This window comes from Dreissena polymorpha, chromosome 12 (assembly GCF_020536995.1).
Source record: "Dreissena polymorpha isolate Duluth1 chromosome 12, UMN_Dpol_1.0, whole genome shotgun sequence".
Lineage (NCBI taxonomy): Eukaryota > Metazoa > Mollusca > Bivalvia > Myida > Dreissenidae > Dreissena > Dreissena polymorpha.
The window spans coordinates 42,104,697-42,123,742 of record NC_068366.1 but is presented as its reverse complement, the minus strand read 5'-3'; the positions used below and the strand labels follow the sequence as shown (position 1 = coordinate 42,123,742).

Below are 19,046 nucleotides of genomic sequence, written 5' to 3'. Positions count from 1 at the left end.
ATTGTTAGCGTTGCCTTCTGGCTGAACTTGTCTACAAAGTGTTTCATTTTTGTAAGTTTGTTATTAAAGGGGCCTTTTCGCAGATTTTGGTATGTTTTAAAGTTTGTCATTGCATGATTTATATTGATAAATATAAACATTGGATCTAAAAAGCTCCAGTAAAAAATCAAGAATAAAATTTAAAAAAAGTAGATCTAGCCCGTAGCAGGACTCGAACCAGTGACCCCCGGAGTCCTGGAGTAAAAACCAACTAGACCGCTCGGCCATCCTGCCAAGTATGAATGAGAGATGTATTTTATACTTAATATAAGGAATCTTCGCAGTTTCACAAAATTAAATGACAACAACAGAACTCTCCAAATTATTCAATCGTTTCGCGTTGCAACGCTTTATAATTTTCAGGTTGTTAAATCGTCAAAAGATGCATATAATGGCTATATTAGACCATGGTAAATGTGCAGTATTACTGTTTCCTCACAAACATCATAACTAAAACGAAAATTTGCGAATCTGAAACTACTTTTTTCAATTTTGTCAAATTCCCAAAACGTGAAAAGGTCCATTTAAATGCCTTAAATTGATCAACATGGGAGCTAATGAGCTCCATTAAAAAAACAAACAAGGAATGAATTGTATGAAGGAAATAAAAAGAAAGTTAACACTACTTGGGCTTGAACCACTGGCATTTGATTAAAATGTTCTAGCCATATCCACTCACATTTTGTTTGATATATGTTACAAGTGACTCTCAAAATAGGCTTCCTATTTTATGTTCCTGTAAGAAGTACTGTTATAAATGGAAAGCATATGCAACTTAAGAAAATCAACTTTGATATTTTGAAAACACGGACTAAATCAATGATTGCAAATAAGAAAGTGCACTCGCATTTTTCTTTCGTAAGTCAATTTGAATGTTAATATATTGCTTAAGTAAGGTATCCGGTTGATATGCAAGCACTATAGGTATATGTAGGGACCCAAATATTAAGATATAGGGACCCAAATATTATTTTAACTTGTATGCTAATCCCATCTTTCTTCTTCCGGTATGATTTGCTACAAATTAAGTAGGGATTAAGGCTTGACACATTTTTTATAAACTTTGGAATCCGTCCTTTAATATTTACACGTAAGCAAATTTTCAAAGTTTCAAGCGAATGGACATTTAGGTCAACATGTTAACACAGTGTTTCTTAAGAATGTCATTTGCTTTCATACCATTAAAATTGAGTGATAACAAATCTAAATAAATAATACATTACTTAATCGCCTCAAGCGTTTATCAAACGAATGTCATTGCAATCCTTTTGTACACACATTAATGTTCGAGTGGAATAAAATGACCATATTTATAATCAACACGTTCTAGTTTTGTGTTTGTACATGTGCTGTCTAATAACCAACTATTCGTTGGTCTTCGTCATCTAAAATTGTGTTGCATCCGATTTGGTATTATAATTAATATCATCATCATCATCCCCATCGTCGTCATCATCATCAAAATCATCAAATAATAATAATAATAATATTGTAATAATTGAGTTTAATGTTAATTATAAGTATAATTTTAAGTCGTATGGTGTTAATTATTATTAGTATTATGGTGTAAGTGTTGTCCGGTACGGCGTCAACACGGGAACATAAAGAGTGGTTAGACATGGCGAACAGATTATAGATAAATACTGTGGAATTATGGTTTTTGCAACGGAAAAGATTCCGTCAACGCTCTGGTCCAGATTTTAAACTATTTTCGACTTGTTTAGCGTTTGGACGCTCGGTAGATGTCGTTGTAGATCGTAGTCCATTGTTATTGTTAATTCATCTTTCAATGACAATACAAGGTTTATTATTTAGAAATCATGAAAACGTACATAACACTTATTATCTAATAACCACAATTCGTATAAGGTCAATAGTGTACATCGTTTCAAATTAACTGACAAAACAGTGTACGTTCTCATCTTTATTAATCGTATGATCAGACATAAGACACGCGTTATATGTCTTTAATATAAATGAGCATTTATAAGATGTAAATTACATTATATAGTTCTAGAATATAGTACTAGTATATAAATGAGCTTGGTTTTATTTTATAACACTTATATAAGCCGATTGCCGTGGAATACACACCCCTTACTTGGTTTACCCATTTATGCCTAGCGTCTAGAAAAAGGCCTTGGCAAACAGCGTAGACCCAGATGAGACGCCGCATGATGCGGCGTCTCATCAGGGTCTGCGCTGTTTGCTTACAGGAATTTCTGTAAGAAATAATCTAAATATGTAAATAAATATACTTGACATCCCTAATTTTGGAAATAATATGATCCAATTTAGAAGGATGGGAGAGTCCACTAGGCATAAATGGGTTAAACAATCAAGAGTGATGAGAGTTGACACTGCTAAGATAATATCCATATATTGTAATATAACGCGCATCCCTTTACGTACCGAGGGTAAAGAAAATATTCACGGCAAAACAACATAAGTACGTATTAATAACTAAAAAACTGTGATCAGCATATATTTCTTTTCCAAAGTTTGTACGACACAGGGGAAGCCTCCCTAGGTGGTATTACGCATATAATACATACGATTTGTAAGCATACAGCTTTGGACTTAACTGTCGAAAATTGCAATTTCTTGAATATAATTGCTGGAAATACACTGTATATATATATATATATACTTGCAAAAGTTGACCCTATTTGCCCATTTATGCTTAGCGTCTAGAAAAAGGCCTTGGCAAACAGCGTAGACCCAGATGAGACGCCGCATGAGGCGGCGCTGTTTGCTTAAAAGAAAATTTATTTAAGGAATGTTCTAAATATATAAATAAATATACAAGAAATCCCTAATTTTGGAAATAAATTGATCCAATTTAGATGGATGGGAGAGTCAAGTTTTCAAAGTAGTAAGTACAGAGTTAAGTGTCGTTTACATTTCATTTGAAATGTATATAAACAAAGGACAAACATATTATTAACAAATGCACAAGTAGTTACATTAAAAATAAAGCAATACACTTCTAAACATGTTCAGTTATATTAAAAAACTAATCAGTTAAATAGCACATGAACACGGTGATACAAATCTGAAAAATATTTCACCTATCTTTCTCATTATACATGTGAATACACAACACTTAAACGTGTTTTCCATAGAGTGTGGTCTTTGTGATAGATAAAGATAAATTAATGTATACATTAAACAGCATTTGAAAGCAGTCAATGCATTCAAATTACAAAGTTCTCCAATTTTATATTACTCAATCGGTACATACTTCTGGAAATAAAAGTTTTCATTCCTGTCGCTTTGGCAAAAACAAAACTTGCTAAAGCAACAAACGCAACGATCAAAGAACTTTTATCCCACTTTTACAGCGAATTCGGTCGATTAAAGCCCATGATTAAATTTCTGCTATAAACCACGGCACGAAATGACTTCATTTTTTCGACAAAATGACGTCATAAATCCAGTGAAATTATAAGGTTTACTGAATAAAAAGTGGGATAAATAGAGTAATAGATTAGTGTTGATTATAAATCAGGTTTATCATGCTCGGCACGAAAACGAAAAAACGCTGGACAAGGCTCGTGCTTTTTGTTTTCTAAGCCTCGCATGATAAACCTGATCTTTAATCAACACTAACCTATTATTCTATATGTAACATAAAAAGCCACACTACATATTTACAAGACCATAACATTTCTTAAAGCGTCAATACAATATGTGAAACCGAACTAAATAAGCACAGAAATGCCACAAAGCAAAAGATTTCAAAGATTTCATCTTCACATGTCAAGTAGCTACACAGATTTGATCGCATAAAAAATGCGCTCAACAAACAAATTAGCCCTTTAAAAAAATCTACGTTCGCAGTGTAAAGCAGCGCAAGCGCCTAAAACGGATATTGGACTGAACCACGTGTCATGAAGTTTAAACAAGGTTTCAATGTTGTGTGTAATGGTACAATAGAACAGCTTCTTGTTCAGTATCCAGCTTCTGTCACTAAAGTATAGCTTGTTCATTGATATATAAACTTTAAGCAATTACAGTTACATGATTACTTAAGTTTAAGTTATATTCATTTACTATATTGCATTTATGTGCCACGTACTTCAGAAACACTATCATCATATTCGTTAGCTACAAAGTTCTTTCAGTCGTTTCTAAGGCGAATGTTTGATCTTCTGACAAGATATGGTCTCGGTTGAAAACAATAATATAAAAATAAAAACGATTAGAGCAATGAGTTATGTCACCCATTGTTACAACATTTTATGTTGAGTAATGGATTTTGCCTACCCCCTATGACTTTTGTGCGGTGTCGTACAACCATAAATAACCATACCAGTCCATGCTTATAACAATAATATAAATATCACAGACTCTAGATAACAATATAAAACCAAGTATGTACAAATGGTCGGTAAGTCTTATAAAATAATAATAGCTCCAGCATGAATATTTAAGTGCAACATACATGAAATCATTTTATAAGGGTGATATGGTAAAAAACTATGCACGCATCAACAAAATAATAGCATAATAATGATCTAACATATATCAAACGATTGCATAGAAACAATATTCGTAATTATCATTTTACATTTCAATCAATAATGCCCGTAAGTAAGCAACCCTGAAAAAATTGCGTCATTTTAGCCCCATGTGGATATTAAACCATCATTCGTAGACTGTCCTTCCTGGTATGACGTCAATGGCAAATAAAGGCACATCCATAACACATTTCTGAACGAACTACTAGCCCATCGACACTAAGACATACAACCTAGGTTCATTATTAAACCATTAAAATATTCATTTTTACTGTTAACCAATGCCGCAAAATAGTATACGAACGTTTCATACCAAACATGTGCACTACCAAAAAACATATAGTGTGTCTAGAGTTCTCAGTACTCCATAAGTTTTCCCGATGACCTAGTTTCACTCGGATGTCTCCATCGTCAATGACGCATTATTCTCAAACTACCGGTATTTAATTTCCGTCAGAAATGAAACATATTGTAAGCAGCACAGCGACACACTGGGTATTACACTGACGTCCACCCACATCGACGCGTACCAACGACGACCATTTATAAACCAGCACACTTATTGTCCAAATAATTAGACCTAAGTCCATTGGGTTATTGGAATGAACTAAGATATGTATATTGACCGCATTGGTGTGATGCCCAGAGATCGTTTCAAATATCGCTACAACCGTTCACTTTGCTTCTTAAGTTTCCAACCAAGTGCTTTTTTGCCGAATTTGAAACACAGTTTCTTGGGATAACCCTTGTTTTTGGGGAGATCATCGAAATAGCCTTCTTTCCGCGAGTACCTAAAGAAAGAAAGGGGTTCATGATTGCAAACTTTTACATTATTTACGTTAACCCATTTATGCCAAGTGTACTCTCCCATCCTTCTAAATTGGACCAATTTATTTCCAAAATTAGGGTTGTTTTGTATATTTTATTTCTATATTTAGAATATTTCTTACCGAAATTCCTCTAAGCAAACAGCGCAGACCCTGATGAGACGCCGCAACATGCGGCGTCTCATCTGGGTCTACGCTGTTTGCCGAGGCTTTTTTCTAGACGCTAGGCATAAATGGGTTAAGTGATGAACAGCTAAAAGAAACACACTTTTTTTTTCAAAATTGATGAAATCTGTGTCATCTGCATGTCCCAGACTAATTGAACAGTATGAAAATAACAAGATTACAAGTACAGTTGTGCAATGACTCACTTTCATAACATCCTATATGAGTTATGACTACAATTTAAATGCAACCAATGTTAACGTAGCAAATGTAATAAAAAGAACATACGCACTTAACTCTTATTGTATTGAGTATACGGTCGCGCAGAAAATATCGTGGTTTAGAAGCGGATTTCGGAGTTCTGGGTTCGATCATTACTCAGGGAGCGTTCTCAATTTTGCACCGACAGACCAACTTTTTAATCTATCAAATAAGGAATGAGAGAGCGTCTAAATAAGCCTTATATTAATCTCGGGCTGAAGCGAACTGGTTTCACCCAATTCCACCCAAGAGAAACACAGAGGCGCCATTCTTCACTCAAAGATACACATGGATACCCACCTAATGGAGCGACTCATTTTCTCGTACGTCATCTTCGTTCGGTTGTTCTTCTTTGCGCCCCACATAGAAGCGGCCACCTCCGACTGGCAGACGCGGAATATGCCGTCCTCCTCATTCTCCCACTTGATCACGGTGCCGCTATAGCGAGGGTCGTTCAGTACGTCTCGAATAAACTCCCACAGGTGGTAAACTTTGGACACTGGAGCAGAAAAGTGAATGAGTGCTTATAAGCGCATTTTACGATGACGTTAACGTGGCGTGGCGTTACGCGTGCGATCTGTGCACATTCCAGAAATCAAATGGTGTGTAAACAAGAGCTGTCAGAGGACAGCGCACTCGACTATTCGAGTGCTTGACAGTATAATGTAAATATTGTTCATATTCAATAATTTATTAGACGATCTTTCAAAAATAAAAAAATAAAAAAGGAAAAAAAACACATTTTTTTGGGGGGGTGGGGGGGTGGTGGTTAGAGAGGGATTATAATGTGGGATGTGGTCATTTATTAGACGATCTTTCAAAAAAAGGGAAAAAAATTGGGGGGGGGGGGTTAGGGGGGGAGTAGGGGTGAGAGGGGGGTATAATGTGGAGTGGGGTAATTTATTAGATGATGTTAAAAAATAATTCGGGGGGAGGAGAGAGGTTGGGGGGATGGGTAGGGGGGTGAGAAGCGGGTATAATGTGGGGTGTGGTAATTTATAAGATGATGTTTAAAAAAAATCGGGGGGAGGTTGGGTGGTAGGGTGGTAGGGGATGAGAGGGGGGTATAATGTGGGGTGTGGTAATTTATTAGATGATGTTTAAAAAAAATGGGGGGTGGGAGGTTGGAGGGGGGAAGGGATTCTGGGTAGGGGCGTGGGGCATTGTTTTGGTGGAATCCATTGTGGTATTCAGGTAAGTGTTGTTTTGTCAAAGTAATAATAAAATGTGATTATATTAAAATAAAGAAGTTATGGCAATTTAAGCAAAATGTTCAATTATCTAAGTGTAAAAGGGGCCATAATTATGTCAAAATGCTTGAAACAGTGGTCTGCTCTTGTTTATAGGTTGGGGTCATGTTGGTAAACAAGTATGCAAAATAAAAAAGCAATATGTCAAAGGATATAGGAAATATTTGGGGTAGTACGCAAAGTTTAACACATATTTATCAATAATATGAATATTCTAAGTATAAAAGGGGCAATAATTCTGTCAAAATGCTTGATACAGTTGTATGCTCTTGTTTATAGGTTGGGGTCATGATGGTAAACAAGTATGCAAAATATGAAAGCAATATGTCAAGGGACATTGAAAGTATTTGGGGTAGTACGCAAACTTTAACATTTGCTGCATATTCGAAGTTGAAAAGTGGCCATAATTATGACAAAATGCTTGATAGAGTTGTGCTCTTGTTTATAGGTTGGGGTCATGTTGGTAAACAAGTATGCAAAATATAAAAGCAATATGTCAAAGGATATAGGAAATATTTGGGGTAGTCCGCAAAGTTTAACATAGATTTATCAATAATATGCATATTCTAAGTATAAAAGGGGCAATAATTCTGTCAAAATGCTTGATACAGTTGTATGCTCTTGTTTATAGGTCGGGGTCATGATGGTAAACAAGTATGCAAAATATGAAAGCAATATGTCAAGGGACATTGAAAGTATTAGGGGTAGTACGCAAACTTTATTTGCTGCATATTTTTAGTGGAAAAGGGGCCATAATTATGACTAAATGCTTGATAGAGTTGTCTGCTCTTGTTTATAGGTTGGGGTCATGTTAGTAAACAAGTATAACAAATATGAAAGCAATATGTCAAGGGACAATGAACATAATTGGGGTAGTACGAAAACTTTAACATTTGCACGCTAACGGAAACGGCACGGAAACGCCGACGCCGGGGTGAGTAAGATAGCTCCACTGTATATATTTCATATATAATAGTCGAGCTAAAAAGCGCAATTCTAAGACAAATAAAACTATTTGGTGTAGAATACTACCAAGTTAAGCAATTAAATCTTCATTTCTTTAATCAAAAATTTTATGTCAGCAAGATACGATTTTCTTGAGTAAGGTATGTCAATTCATTTTGGACCCACCTATACAAAGAGCATAAACAGCCAATAAAAGTATCAATGAACAATACCTTGTCCCTTTTTTCTTCCCGGTCTTTTCCTGTCAGACTTGTCCTTACTTTCGGGAGTGTCGTCATTCCCAGGACTGAGTCGAAGACTCGAATCAGAGTCCTTAGAGTCGATGCTTTCAGTGCCGCTGTCTACGTCATCGTCCTGTGACGTCACGGTGAGCGGTATACGGCTGTCGGGAACCTCCTCTACCTCCACATTACGAAAGTCGCCGGAAGCGTCCGACCTTTGTTCCGGACTGCTGCCATGTGATGCGAGTCCATTTTGAGCGACATAAGGCGCGTACAGTTCAATTGTTTTATATGTTGGCGTAGGTATGACAACCGGGGCCAAGGGTTTCGGTATCGGCGGGTTGTAATGGCATTCCATATCCGGATTATACGAAACCGTTGGGTCTGCAACGATATACCGATATACAGCGGTATTCAGGGTGAATGACTTCATAAAATGATGTATTTAGTAAGCCATCTTCAGAGAGATAGTGCCTACATGTCATCTTATTTTGTTAATCAACAGTTTGATTGTCGCTTAATAAGGCAATATGATCGTTAATGTAAATGATAATAATACAACTTACCTATACCAAGACCTGGTTGCAGTTTAATCCTTGGCATCTGAAAATACGGCGCTTGCCCTGACGCCCCCATATACCCAGTCGTGCCATATCCGCCGATCTTCGTCAGGTCGAAAGACGATCCGCCGCTGTAGTGAAGTCGCTTGCTGTCCCTGTCAGACGGTGCGTTTGGGCCGGTTTTACTGAGATCGAGACAGACATTACCGTCCGTTGGCTCGGACGTGTCAATAGTGATATGCGGCGCGGGATACAACGTTTTTTCAATACCATAACAACCGCTCCGCGCTGACGACGACAACGGCGAAATGAAGCCGTTGGGGGGTTTTGCCAGTTCGATGGCGTTCGTTTTCTCCTTCCGCAGATCCACCGTGTCCGTACTATCCATAGGGTAAGTTCCGTCGGAATCTGGAACAGAACAGCAGGGTGTGAACAAAGGTGATTTCAGGTTACAAGGGGTTCCCCGAACGTCAAAACTAAATTGTATGTGGACTCCGTAAATCTAATATGCATGATCTAAAAATAATGACTAATTAAAATCTGCAATTTTTAAACTTTGATTTCCATTGGTTCATTGTTAAGCTTAATTAAAACTACAATGTGCCCAATAACCAATCCACATGATCATGGCCTGGCTTTGGAGGCAGCTTACTGGTATATGGATAGTGTAATAAATATTCGGAAGTCAACTTATCGTATTTTTATACATTTTTTAGTTATTATCGAAGCTCTGAGCCCCATAGTTTCAATGATTTTAAAATTTACTTCGCGATATATTCATATAATAATATGTGACTCAAGGGCGTTGTCATTTTTTTTTAAACTTTTGCAGGATTTGAAAAAAAACTTTGCCGATGGCAATGATACATGCGAAATATGAAAGCCGTGGGCTTTGTAGTTTGACACAAAAAGATTGTTAACAAGAGCTGTCTCCATAGGATGACCTATGCCCCCGAAAAACGATTTGATAGAAATTATGAGCATTTTTCGAAACCTAAACGAATTTTTCGAAACCTAAACGAAAACCCTAAGTTCAGGATCAAGCTCAAAGGGGTCAAACTTTGTGTGCGTATGGAAAGGCCTTGTTCATATACATACATGCATACCAAATATGAATGTAACATCTGAAGCGACAAAGAAGTTATGAGCATTTTTCGAAACCTAAACGCAAAGTGTGACGGACAGACGGACGGACGGTGCGATCAATATATGCCCTCCATCGGGGGCATAAAAATCCAAATAGTCAATATAAAACTGATGACTCCCAGGGCGAGAGCAAGATTTAACGCAGGAGCACCATTTGAACAGACATCGTAAAGGACCTCTAAATGATACCACATGCCAATTATGAAAGCCATGGGCTTCGCGGTTTAAGACAATACGATCGAAAAATATATATATAAGGCATGATTCGAACTTTACTGGGGACTCTACGATATGCTAGAAACCAAATATAAACATTAAATGGGATTTAAGACAAGATGTTTAAAGAAAGTCCCAAAATACGTTTATGTTAACTGGTTACTCCCGGGACGTGGAGAGTTTCGACCAATCGGGCATAATTTGAACAGAATTTGTCGATGACAATATTATGATTCTACATACAAAATATTACAACAATGGGAAATACGATTTTATGGGAGACTTTTGAAGTTTAAACAGAAAAGGCTGTTTTAGGTTACGTGACTTAAAGGGACCTTTTCACAGATTTTGGCATAAATTGAAGTTTGTCATTAAATGATTTATATTGATAAATGTAAACGTTGGATCTAAAAAGCTCGAGTAAAAAAACAAGAATAAATGTAATGAAATAAAAAAGTTACCCTCAACTGGACTCAATCACTGACCCCTGAAGTAAAAGTCTAACGCTTAGCCCTCTCGGACATCCGTGCTCATACAATTAATGATGTATTTTATACTTTATATGAGCAATCCTCGCCAACAATATAACTCCACAAATTATTCAATAGTTTCGCGTTGCAACGCTTTATAATTTTCAGGTTTTTAAATCGTCAAAAGATGCAAATAATGAATATTTTAGAGCATTGCAAATGTTCAGTATTATTGTTTCCTCATAATTATCATAACTACAAAGAAAATGTACGAATCTGAAACATTTATTTTAATTTTGTAAATTTAGCAAACCGCAAAAGGCCCCTCTAATTTACCGTCGGACATAAGCAATTTAAACTATTTGATAGAGGACGACCCATGGACATTGTCTACGAGAATTGAAAAAAAATCTGCAAAGTGGTTCAGCGAGAAATATCGTTTGAAGAAATCATTTACGGACGCAACGGGCGACGGACAAAAACGTTGGTTCGAAAAAGCTCAGCAGATAAACGTTGTGCTCAGAAGACCTCAACAAATAACAAGACTCAGAGCTCTTCATTAATTTTTTCACTCCAAAAAATAAGACATGTTAACGAACAGAACCTTCGTCCCATACAAAGCGAATGTCTTTCAAATGAATATAATTATTATATTATTCAAGTATCGTTTCAATAAGCAGTACCAATACAATCTACGAAGACTAAACCGTGTGCCTGCAACAGTTCTACGCGATTGAGGATGTTTGACAAAAGTATACATCGCATGCTAGCATGTCGAACATTATAATACACTGGAATTCCACTCACGTGTTTGATTTGTATTTTAGTCCGCAAAGTTGCACTCAAATGGCGTTGTAACTACGGTAAACTTATTATTGATATATTATATTTAGTGAGTGAATGATTTATTCACCATTAAAAGGGAACAAACGCACAAAATGCACATTAATGTAACGGAAACCGGTCCACGAGATTGTTTTACCGTACAGCAAGCATTATTGTTGAAATAACTGTCTAAACAAGGAAGTTACGAGATCGTTTCAACCAAACAATAGCATCGAGTGTCATGACGATATTTTTTTTTCACATAACTTCCGCGTGTTAGTAAATGGCCAATCTTGTTCGAACACAAATACAGACCACTTTATAAACATGTACGCATTTCTTTGAGGACGAACCTAAATTCACTTTTGAAGAAACCATCATAGGACCATGTAGAAGCATTTGTACTTTGAACCTTTCTTTACGTTATATCGCCATAGTGGTGCAAAAAGGTGCCTCTCACCTTTTAATTTGTATGTCACATGGTACCTTGTTGCACCCAGGGGATGATAAATACATTTAAAAGTAGGCGTTATAACGTACTTATGACTCAGAATATAAGCTGAATAAGCTTAATCAACTCCTGGGTCCTATTTGTTATCGTATAATAATGGCTATGCACTTTCGTCTATTCATACACATACATTTATTAACAAAACTCCCAATATCAGCTTCCGGGTTCATGTTGATCGAATACCGCGCACGTACGTGCTTGACAATGTCTTGCGATTTATGGGCTCTGACACGTGTTCGCCTAACTTGATATCAGCACGATGTCCACGACTACTTCCTCGTCAGAGCAATTAACCCATTTATGCCTAGTGGACTCTCCCATCTTTCTAAATTGGATCAATTTATTTCCAAAATTAGGGATGTCTTGTATATTTATTTCTATATTTAGAATATTACTTACTGAAAGTCATTTAAGCAAACAGCGCAGACCCAGATGAGACGCCGCATTATGCGGCGTCTCATCTGGGTCTACGCTGTTTGCAAAGTCCTTTTTTCTAGACGCTAGGCATAAATTGGTTAACGTACCGTGAAACATAATGTGGCTTGTTTCATAGTTATCATACACGGAAAATCTTAAAAACAATGCAGTCTTATCTAACTTGTTACAATGTGTTGAAGGTGTGTTTTAATTTAAATCCCTAACAAAGGATGACTGTTAATCTCAATTAAAAACTTTATATAACCGCAATATCAGACTTTATCGCTAGTTGGTCGTGATTGAAAAATAAATGAAAATGTTCAACAAATGTAGGACACTTCTCCGACCATGACGTCATAATATCGATCCCTACTCAATTCGTGTGGATACACTGATAAACAAAAAATTGCTTGTCACGCCACGAATCGGTTGGTTCGGTCGATCAGTCTGTAACTCAGTAACTCGATAAATCGATCAATCAATCAATATCAATCAATCATTCAATCAATTAATGTATTTTTAAGATCAACAAGGCATTAAATGACAAAACTTTGTTTTCAGAAGCAACATCAACTAATTATTCACTTATTCCAGCGTTATCGTTAAAAATACAATACGTCATGTAGACGTACCCGTCAAACTTGAACATTCAAAACTGTTTATATATCAACGTGAGATTAGTCTGCTGTACTAAGAAAGAGAAGCTTTATCTGGCATACGTGTTTCATCTAATATGTCAGTAAATAAAACCAAATAATGTTCTTAACCCATGAATTCCTAGTGGACTCTCACATCCTTCTAAATTGGATCAATTTATTTCCAAAATTATGGATGTCTAGTATATTTATTACTATATATTTATTTAGAATATTTCTTACAGAAATTCCTTTAAGCAAACAGCGCAGACCCTGATGAGACGCTGCATCATGCGGCGTCTCATCTGGGTCTACGTTGTTTGCCAATGCCTTTTTTTAGACGCTAGACATACATGGGGTTACCACTTAAAGCATTTCCGATGTCAAGCATTTTTACAAGTTCGAACATTTTCACGGTAGGCAATCAAAAAATACACATAATAATTATATTTGGTGTTTTCTGGGCGGACACATTCCGATAAAATGCCGGCATCGTCATACATGGACGTAACATGTTATAATTTCGCACTAAATGTACGTAACATGTAAATCCGTATTTATTATAAATTTTTAAACATTGATTCTCAAAATGTTTATACAAAAAAAATCAAGCTTCTAGATTGATCACATCAAATAATAAAAGTCGCTTAAATTGATCAAAACGTTCGAACAGTATCCTTGGACGACATTACTGTTTCATGTTTGTCAACGAGTAAGGGAATACATATATGAGTCGTGTTCTTAGAAAACTGGGCATAATGCTTGTGCGTAAAGTGTTGTCCCAGATTAGCCTGTGCAGTCCGCACAGGCTAATCAGGGACGACACTTTCCGCTTTTATGACATTTTTCGTTAAAATCTTCTTAGCAAAAATCCAATTTAGGCGGAAAGTGTCGTCCCTGATTAACTGTGCGGACTGCACAGGCTAATCTGGGACGACACTATAAGCACATGCATTATGCCCAGTTTTCTCAGAACGCGACTCATATTTTTAAGATATAATTCAATATCTGTAATTAAAATCTTGATATGAACAACATTTAACGTATGTTACACTAGTAACGTATTAAAATGAACGCATCTCTAGTTTCATTAGTTTATATTATGGATTTTTAAGTTTGGGTCGCATGTATAAGACTGAAATAAAACACCCACGTGCAATACTTGCGTCAATAAAATTATATTACAAGTTAGTAATTGTATTCAATACTACAACTATTTTTTAAGAATGGTTTTGTTTTTAAAAAGTGCATAAAACCTAATTTAATTCAATCCAAAAGTATATTAAATTGTATACAAGATCATACAATGTCAATAAATAATTGCGACATTATCAGACGAATATTCCTTATTAGTCAATTGAAACTATGTAAATTGATTTAAGTTTTTATATGCAATATTCTACTCAAATGAGAAATAATTCTAACGAGAAAGCCATCCATCTAAAATTTGAAATTGCTTTTCAAAACTTTTCTATTAGTCATGTCAGTAATCAGTTCACATGGATACACAGTAAGCCCGAAAGTCTGATACAGGTTCAGTTCAAGAAATAGTTTGATTGACTCGACTATATCGAAAGAATTATTATGACTTTCAAGCTCTCCATTCCGTTTCGATGGAAAAACTATTATTTAACATTTCTTCATTTTGATACGTATTGCAATAAGTGTTGTGTGTATCGCAATATATTGCAATACGAGTTTAGTCGTATAGTTGCACTCCAAGCGAACTCTCTATACTAAAGGGTAAATGTGACTCCAATGGAGCTGTTATTCCGAAATCCTCCACTGTTATCACGTAAAATGCCGAAATGATTTACGTTTACATAAACCGGTTCATCATCACAGAGATGTGTACTTAAAGAACTTCCTATTGCAATATCTGCGTGGGTTGAGGTCATTTACACACCCCGATGTAGGGACATCTTGAGGTAATTGACACACCCCGATGTAGGGACATCTGCTCATTTGAAGACAACACAAATACGCGAGTACTCTTTAAATATGGTCTTCAGTTACTTATTTATTTGCAAAACATACAGGCTGTTTAAAATGGCGAAAACAAATAATTTCCCCGAAAATTAAACCAACAATTTCCTTTAAAACAAGCAAATTCGTTGAATTGATATCCCCCGCCCATATGCTTCTTGACACAAAAGGGTTATATTTGACACTGAAAAAAGCATTTTTTCAAGATACAAAGGGCCATAACTCTGTAATTAACAGATGGTGTACAATGTCATTTGGCGTGCATCATCATCTTGTCCATATATATACTCATACCAAGTTTCAATGAAATCCGCCAAAGCACTTCCAAGATATGGCTCCGGCAACAAAAGTGCCTATAGTAAAAAGCATTTTTTCAAGATACAAAGGGCCATAACTCTGTTTTTAACAGGTGATATACAATGACATTTGGCGTGCATCATCCTCTTATGCATATATATACTCATACCAAGTTTCAATGAAATCCGCCAAAGCACTCCCAAGATATGGCTCCGGACACAAAAGTGCCTATAGTAAAAAACATTTTTTAAAGATGCAAAGGGCCATAACTCTGTTTTTAACAGATGGTGTACAATGCCATTTGGCGTGCATCATCCTCTTATGCATATATATACTCATACCAAGTTTCAAAGAAATCCGCCAAAGCACTTCCAAGATACGGCTCCGGACACTAAAGTGCCTATAGTAAAAAGCATTTTTTTCAAGATACAAAGGGCCATAACTCTGTTTTTAACAGATGGTGTACAATGCCATTTGGCGTGCATCATCCTCTTATGCATATATATACTCATACGAAGTTTCAATGAAATCCGCCAAAGCACTTCCAAGATATGGCTCCGGACACAAAAGTGCCGGACGGACGGACGGACAGCCGGACGGACGGACAACGCCAAAACAATATCCCTCCGCCTCTGGCGGGGGATAAAAAGACAAACTTTAACAATAACTAAAGGATGGTTAATTTTGTTTATTACACAGTATGAAATGTCATAGCACTTTGTATTATACATTTGAAAATGCTATTGAACATTTACTTAAAAACCATTGGAATACTGTTATTTATAATCATTTTAAGTATGTGTATTTTTTTCTCAATAAATGGTTTATCACGCTTTTTTCAAGATCCAAAAGGCATAGGTTGTTAAATTTAAAGCCAAACAAGATGTGTTTGTGAAACACAATGTCCTCCTATATGATGTTTGACATTGTAGGATGACCTTGACCTTGTGAAGGATGACCTTGACCTTGACCTTTCACCTCTCAAAATGTGCAGCTCCATGAGATACACATGCATGCAAAATATCAAGTTGCTATCTTCAATATTGCAAAAGTATTCATAAAATAGACGATTTGGGCCACATATATTTGACCTCTGACCTTGAAGGATGACCTTGACCTTGACCTTTCACCACTCAAAATGTGCAGCTCCATGAGATGCACATGCATGCCAAATATCAAGTTGCTATCTTCAATATTGCAAAAGTATTCATAAAATGAGCGATTTTGGCCACATATATTTGACCTCTGACCTTGAAGGATGATCTTGACCTTGACCTTTCACCACTCAAAATGTGCAGCTCCATGAGATACACATGCATGCCAAATATCAAGTTGCTATCTTCAATATTGCAAAAGTATTCATAAAATGAGCGATTTTGGCCACATATATTTGACCTCTGACCTTGAAGGATGACCTTGACCTTTCACCACTCAAAATGTGCAGCTTCATGAGATACACATGCATGCCAAATATGAAGTTGCTATCTTCAATATAGCAAAAGTTATTGCAAAATGTTAAAGTTGGCGCAAACAGACCAACAGACAAACAGACAGACCAACAGACAGGGCAAAAACAATATGTCCCCCACTACTATAGTGAAGGACATAAAAATCACTGGTCTTAAAACAGAAAACATGAAAAACGAAGTTCTGTTCTGTTATTTTGTTGAAATACTAAGACAATAGTATTATGCAAAATGAGCGGATAACATTTAATAATTATACTTATATGCTTTTCTATCTCACTCATATTGTGTTCACATGCTTCCTTTATATAAATTGTGTCTTGTTCTGTGAAAACTGGGCATAATGCATGTGCGGAAAGTGTCGTCCCAGATTAGCCTGTGCAGTCCGCACAGGCTAATCAGGGACGACACTTTCCGCTTTAATGGTATTTTTCGTTTAAAGGAAGTTCCTTTTTACCGAAAATTCAGTTTAAGCGGACTGCACAGGCTAATCTGGAACGACACTTAACGCACTTGCATTATGCCCAGTTTTCTCAGAACAAGACACAATTTATGAACACTTCACTATACTTCGCAGTGCAGTTAATCACACATGTTCAAACTAACAAGATCATTAAATGAACTATGAATGATGAAATGTTACAGAATATTATATCTTTTAAAGTCGTTAAAGTTTAAACACAACGAACTCTTTTCATGACATTTAGAATACATATATAAAATATATGGGATTTATATATATATATATATATATATATAAATAAAATATGATAATTTATAAACAAATACGAGATGAATAATACTTTTCCATTCTTATCTATGTTTTTTGTACGACATCGACTAAAGGTTGTTAATTATTGTACCGCATGACTTCTTTCAATATTTCGTTAAACTGCTATGAAATGCAATCAAATTATATGTTGAAATGTATTCATTTGTGTGTGGGTGTCGCGTACATGAATATGAAAATTATTTTAGGGTGCGACGGATGTTTTTTTATCGGGTGGTTTATCTGCATTCGTCATGCGATCACAGAGTGTGACAAACAAGTTAAACCCGAGATTCACGTATAACCAAAACATCATTAAAAATGGAAAGGAGGACTTGCATGAATCATATATAAACAGTATTTTAAAGAACGTTACTTATCTTGATGCTTCGACTATTGGCGATTTTAAAATCTCTGCTAAAAATGTTTTCTGTCCCGTAACAAGTTATTGACATAAAGGAAATATTGAAACGCGCTGCATTATGATTTTTTTGTGGATATAATACTATATATCCACATTTTAATTGTCCTTCGAGTGTGATCTTTGAGAAAGAAACACGAATGTCAAATTCAACATAACATAATAACGGGATGATCATCTGTGGCCAGTCATTTTAAATTGGCATGATTATTGACGAAGCTATAGCCAAGACAAACTCTAGTATCCCAAAATTGCCGTTGACCTCATTTTTACCTTTTTATACGATCAATTGATGAGTATTTCCGGCAAGGTATGATTTCAGAGCTTATGACAAATGGATGCGCTCACAAAGTGCACTCACAACGTTCAGTATAGTGAGCACATGGGATTTTATATAATGAACCTTGCTCTGAGAAAACTGGGCTTAATGCATATACGTAAAGTGTCATCCCAGATCAGCCTGCGCATTCGAGCAGGCAGGTCAGGGGTTACAATGTCCGCTTTAAAGTCATGCAAGGTTTCCCGGTCTCAATAGAAGACAGGAGCGCTTCAGGCCAGACTAAGCGAATACTTTTAATGACGCTGTTTAAATACAACTGTGGGAATAATAAGCTATAATAATCTGTTTTAATTGACACAAAACGGATAGTTTCAGTCTTTTTAAGTCAGTCATAGACAAAAGAAAACATAATTCCTTTTTTGTTGGAAAACAAAAATGGCAGGAATGTAGGCTAGCGATCGAAACACAATATTTTTACTCCTATCACGCGTGGGTGAGCTAACAGGAAGTTATTGTTTTGCATATACCGTGGTGTTAAGAGTAAGGTTAGATCTAGAGATCGGGAGACAATACTGACGCACTCAGAGCGCTCGCATTCTGAATTCCAGCGTGAAAAAGCACATTCCGAAACTGATGTCCTACCGGGTAGAAAAAATACGTTCCTTGGTTTTGTCAGTAGAATATCGATGAAAGCCCATTTAAGCAGTAAACGCAGCCTTAAATGATTTTTAAGAGCCAAAAAGTGGCTCTAATATGTGACAGATACATAATGGAAAATAACCACAAAAAATTCAT

General features: G+C 36.1%; 1 protein-coding gene across 9 annotated transcripts in view; it reads right to left on the bottom strand.

Annotated features, from left to right (window-relative positions):
* Window positions 1-1,950: 1,950 nt before the first annotated feature.
* LOC127853022 (uncharacterized) overlaps window positions 1,951-19,046 on the bottom strand; it is a 70,223-nt gene continuing 53,127 nt past the window's right edge. For 8 of the 9 annotated variants that reach the window (XM_052387146.1, XM_052387141.1, XM_052387143.1 and 5 more), the window contains 4 exons: window positions 8,819-9,220; window positions 8,244-8,636; window positions 6,116-6,314; window positions 1,951-5,353 (listed from right to left, as the gene is read on the bottom strand). In XM_052387146.1, the coding sequence (XP_052243106.1) occupies window positions 5,227-5,353; window positions 6,116-6,314; window positions 8,244-8,636; window positions 8,819-9,220 (1,121 nt within the window). In that variant the 3' untranslated portion in view covers window positions 1,951-5,226. Of the gene's footprint in view, window positions 5,354-6,115; window positions 6,315-8,243; window positions 8,637-8,818; window positions 9,221-11,451; window positions 11,647-19,046 lie in introns of those variants that run through there. The other variant, XM_052387147.1, reaches the window with a different exon arrangement.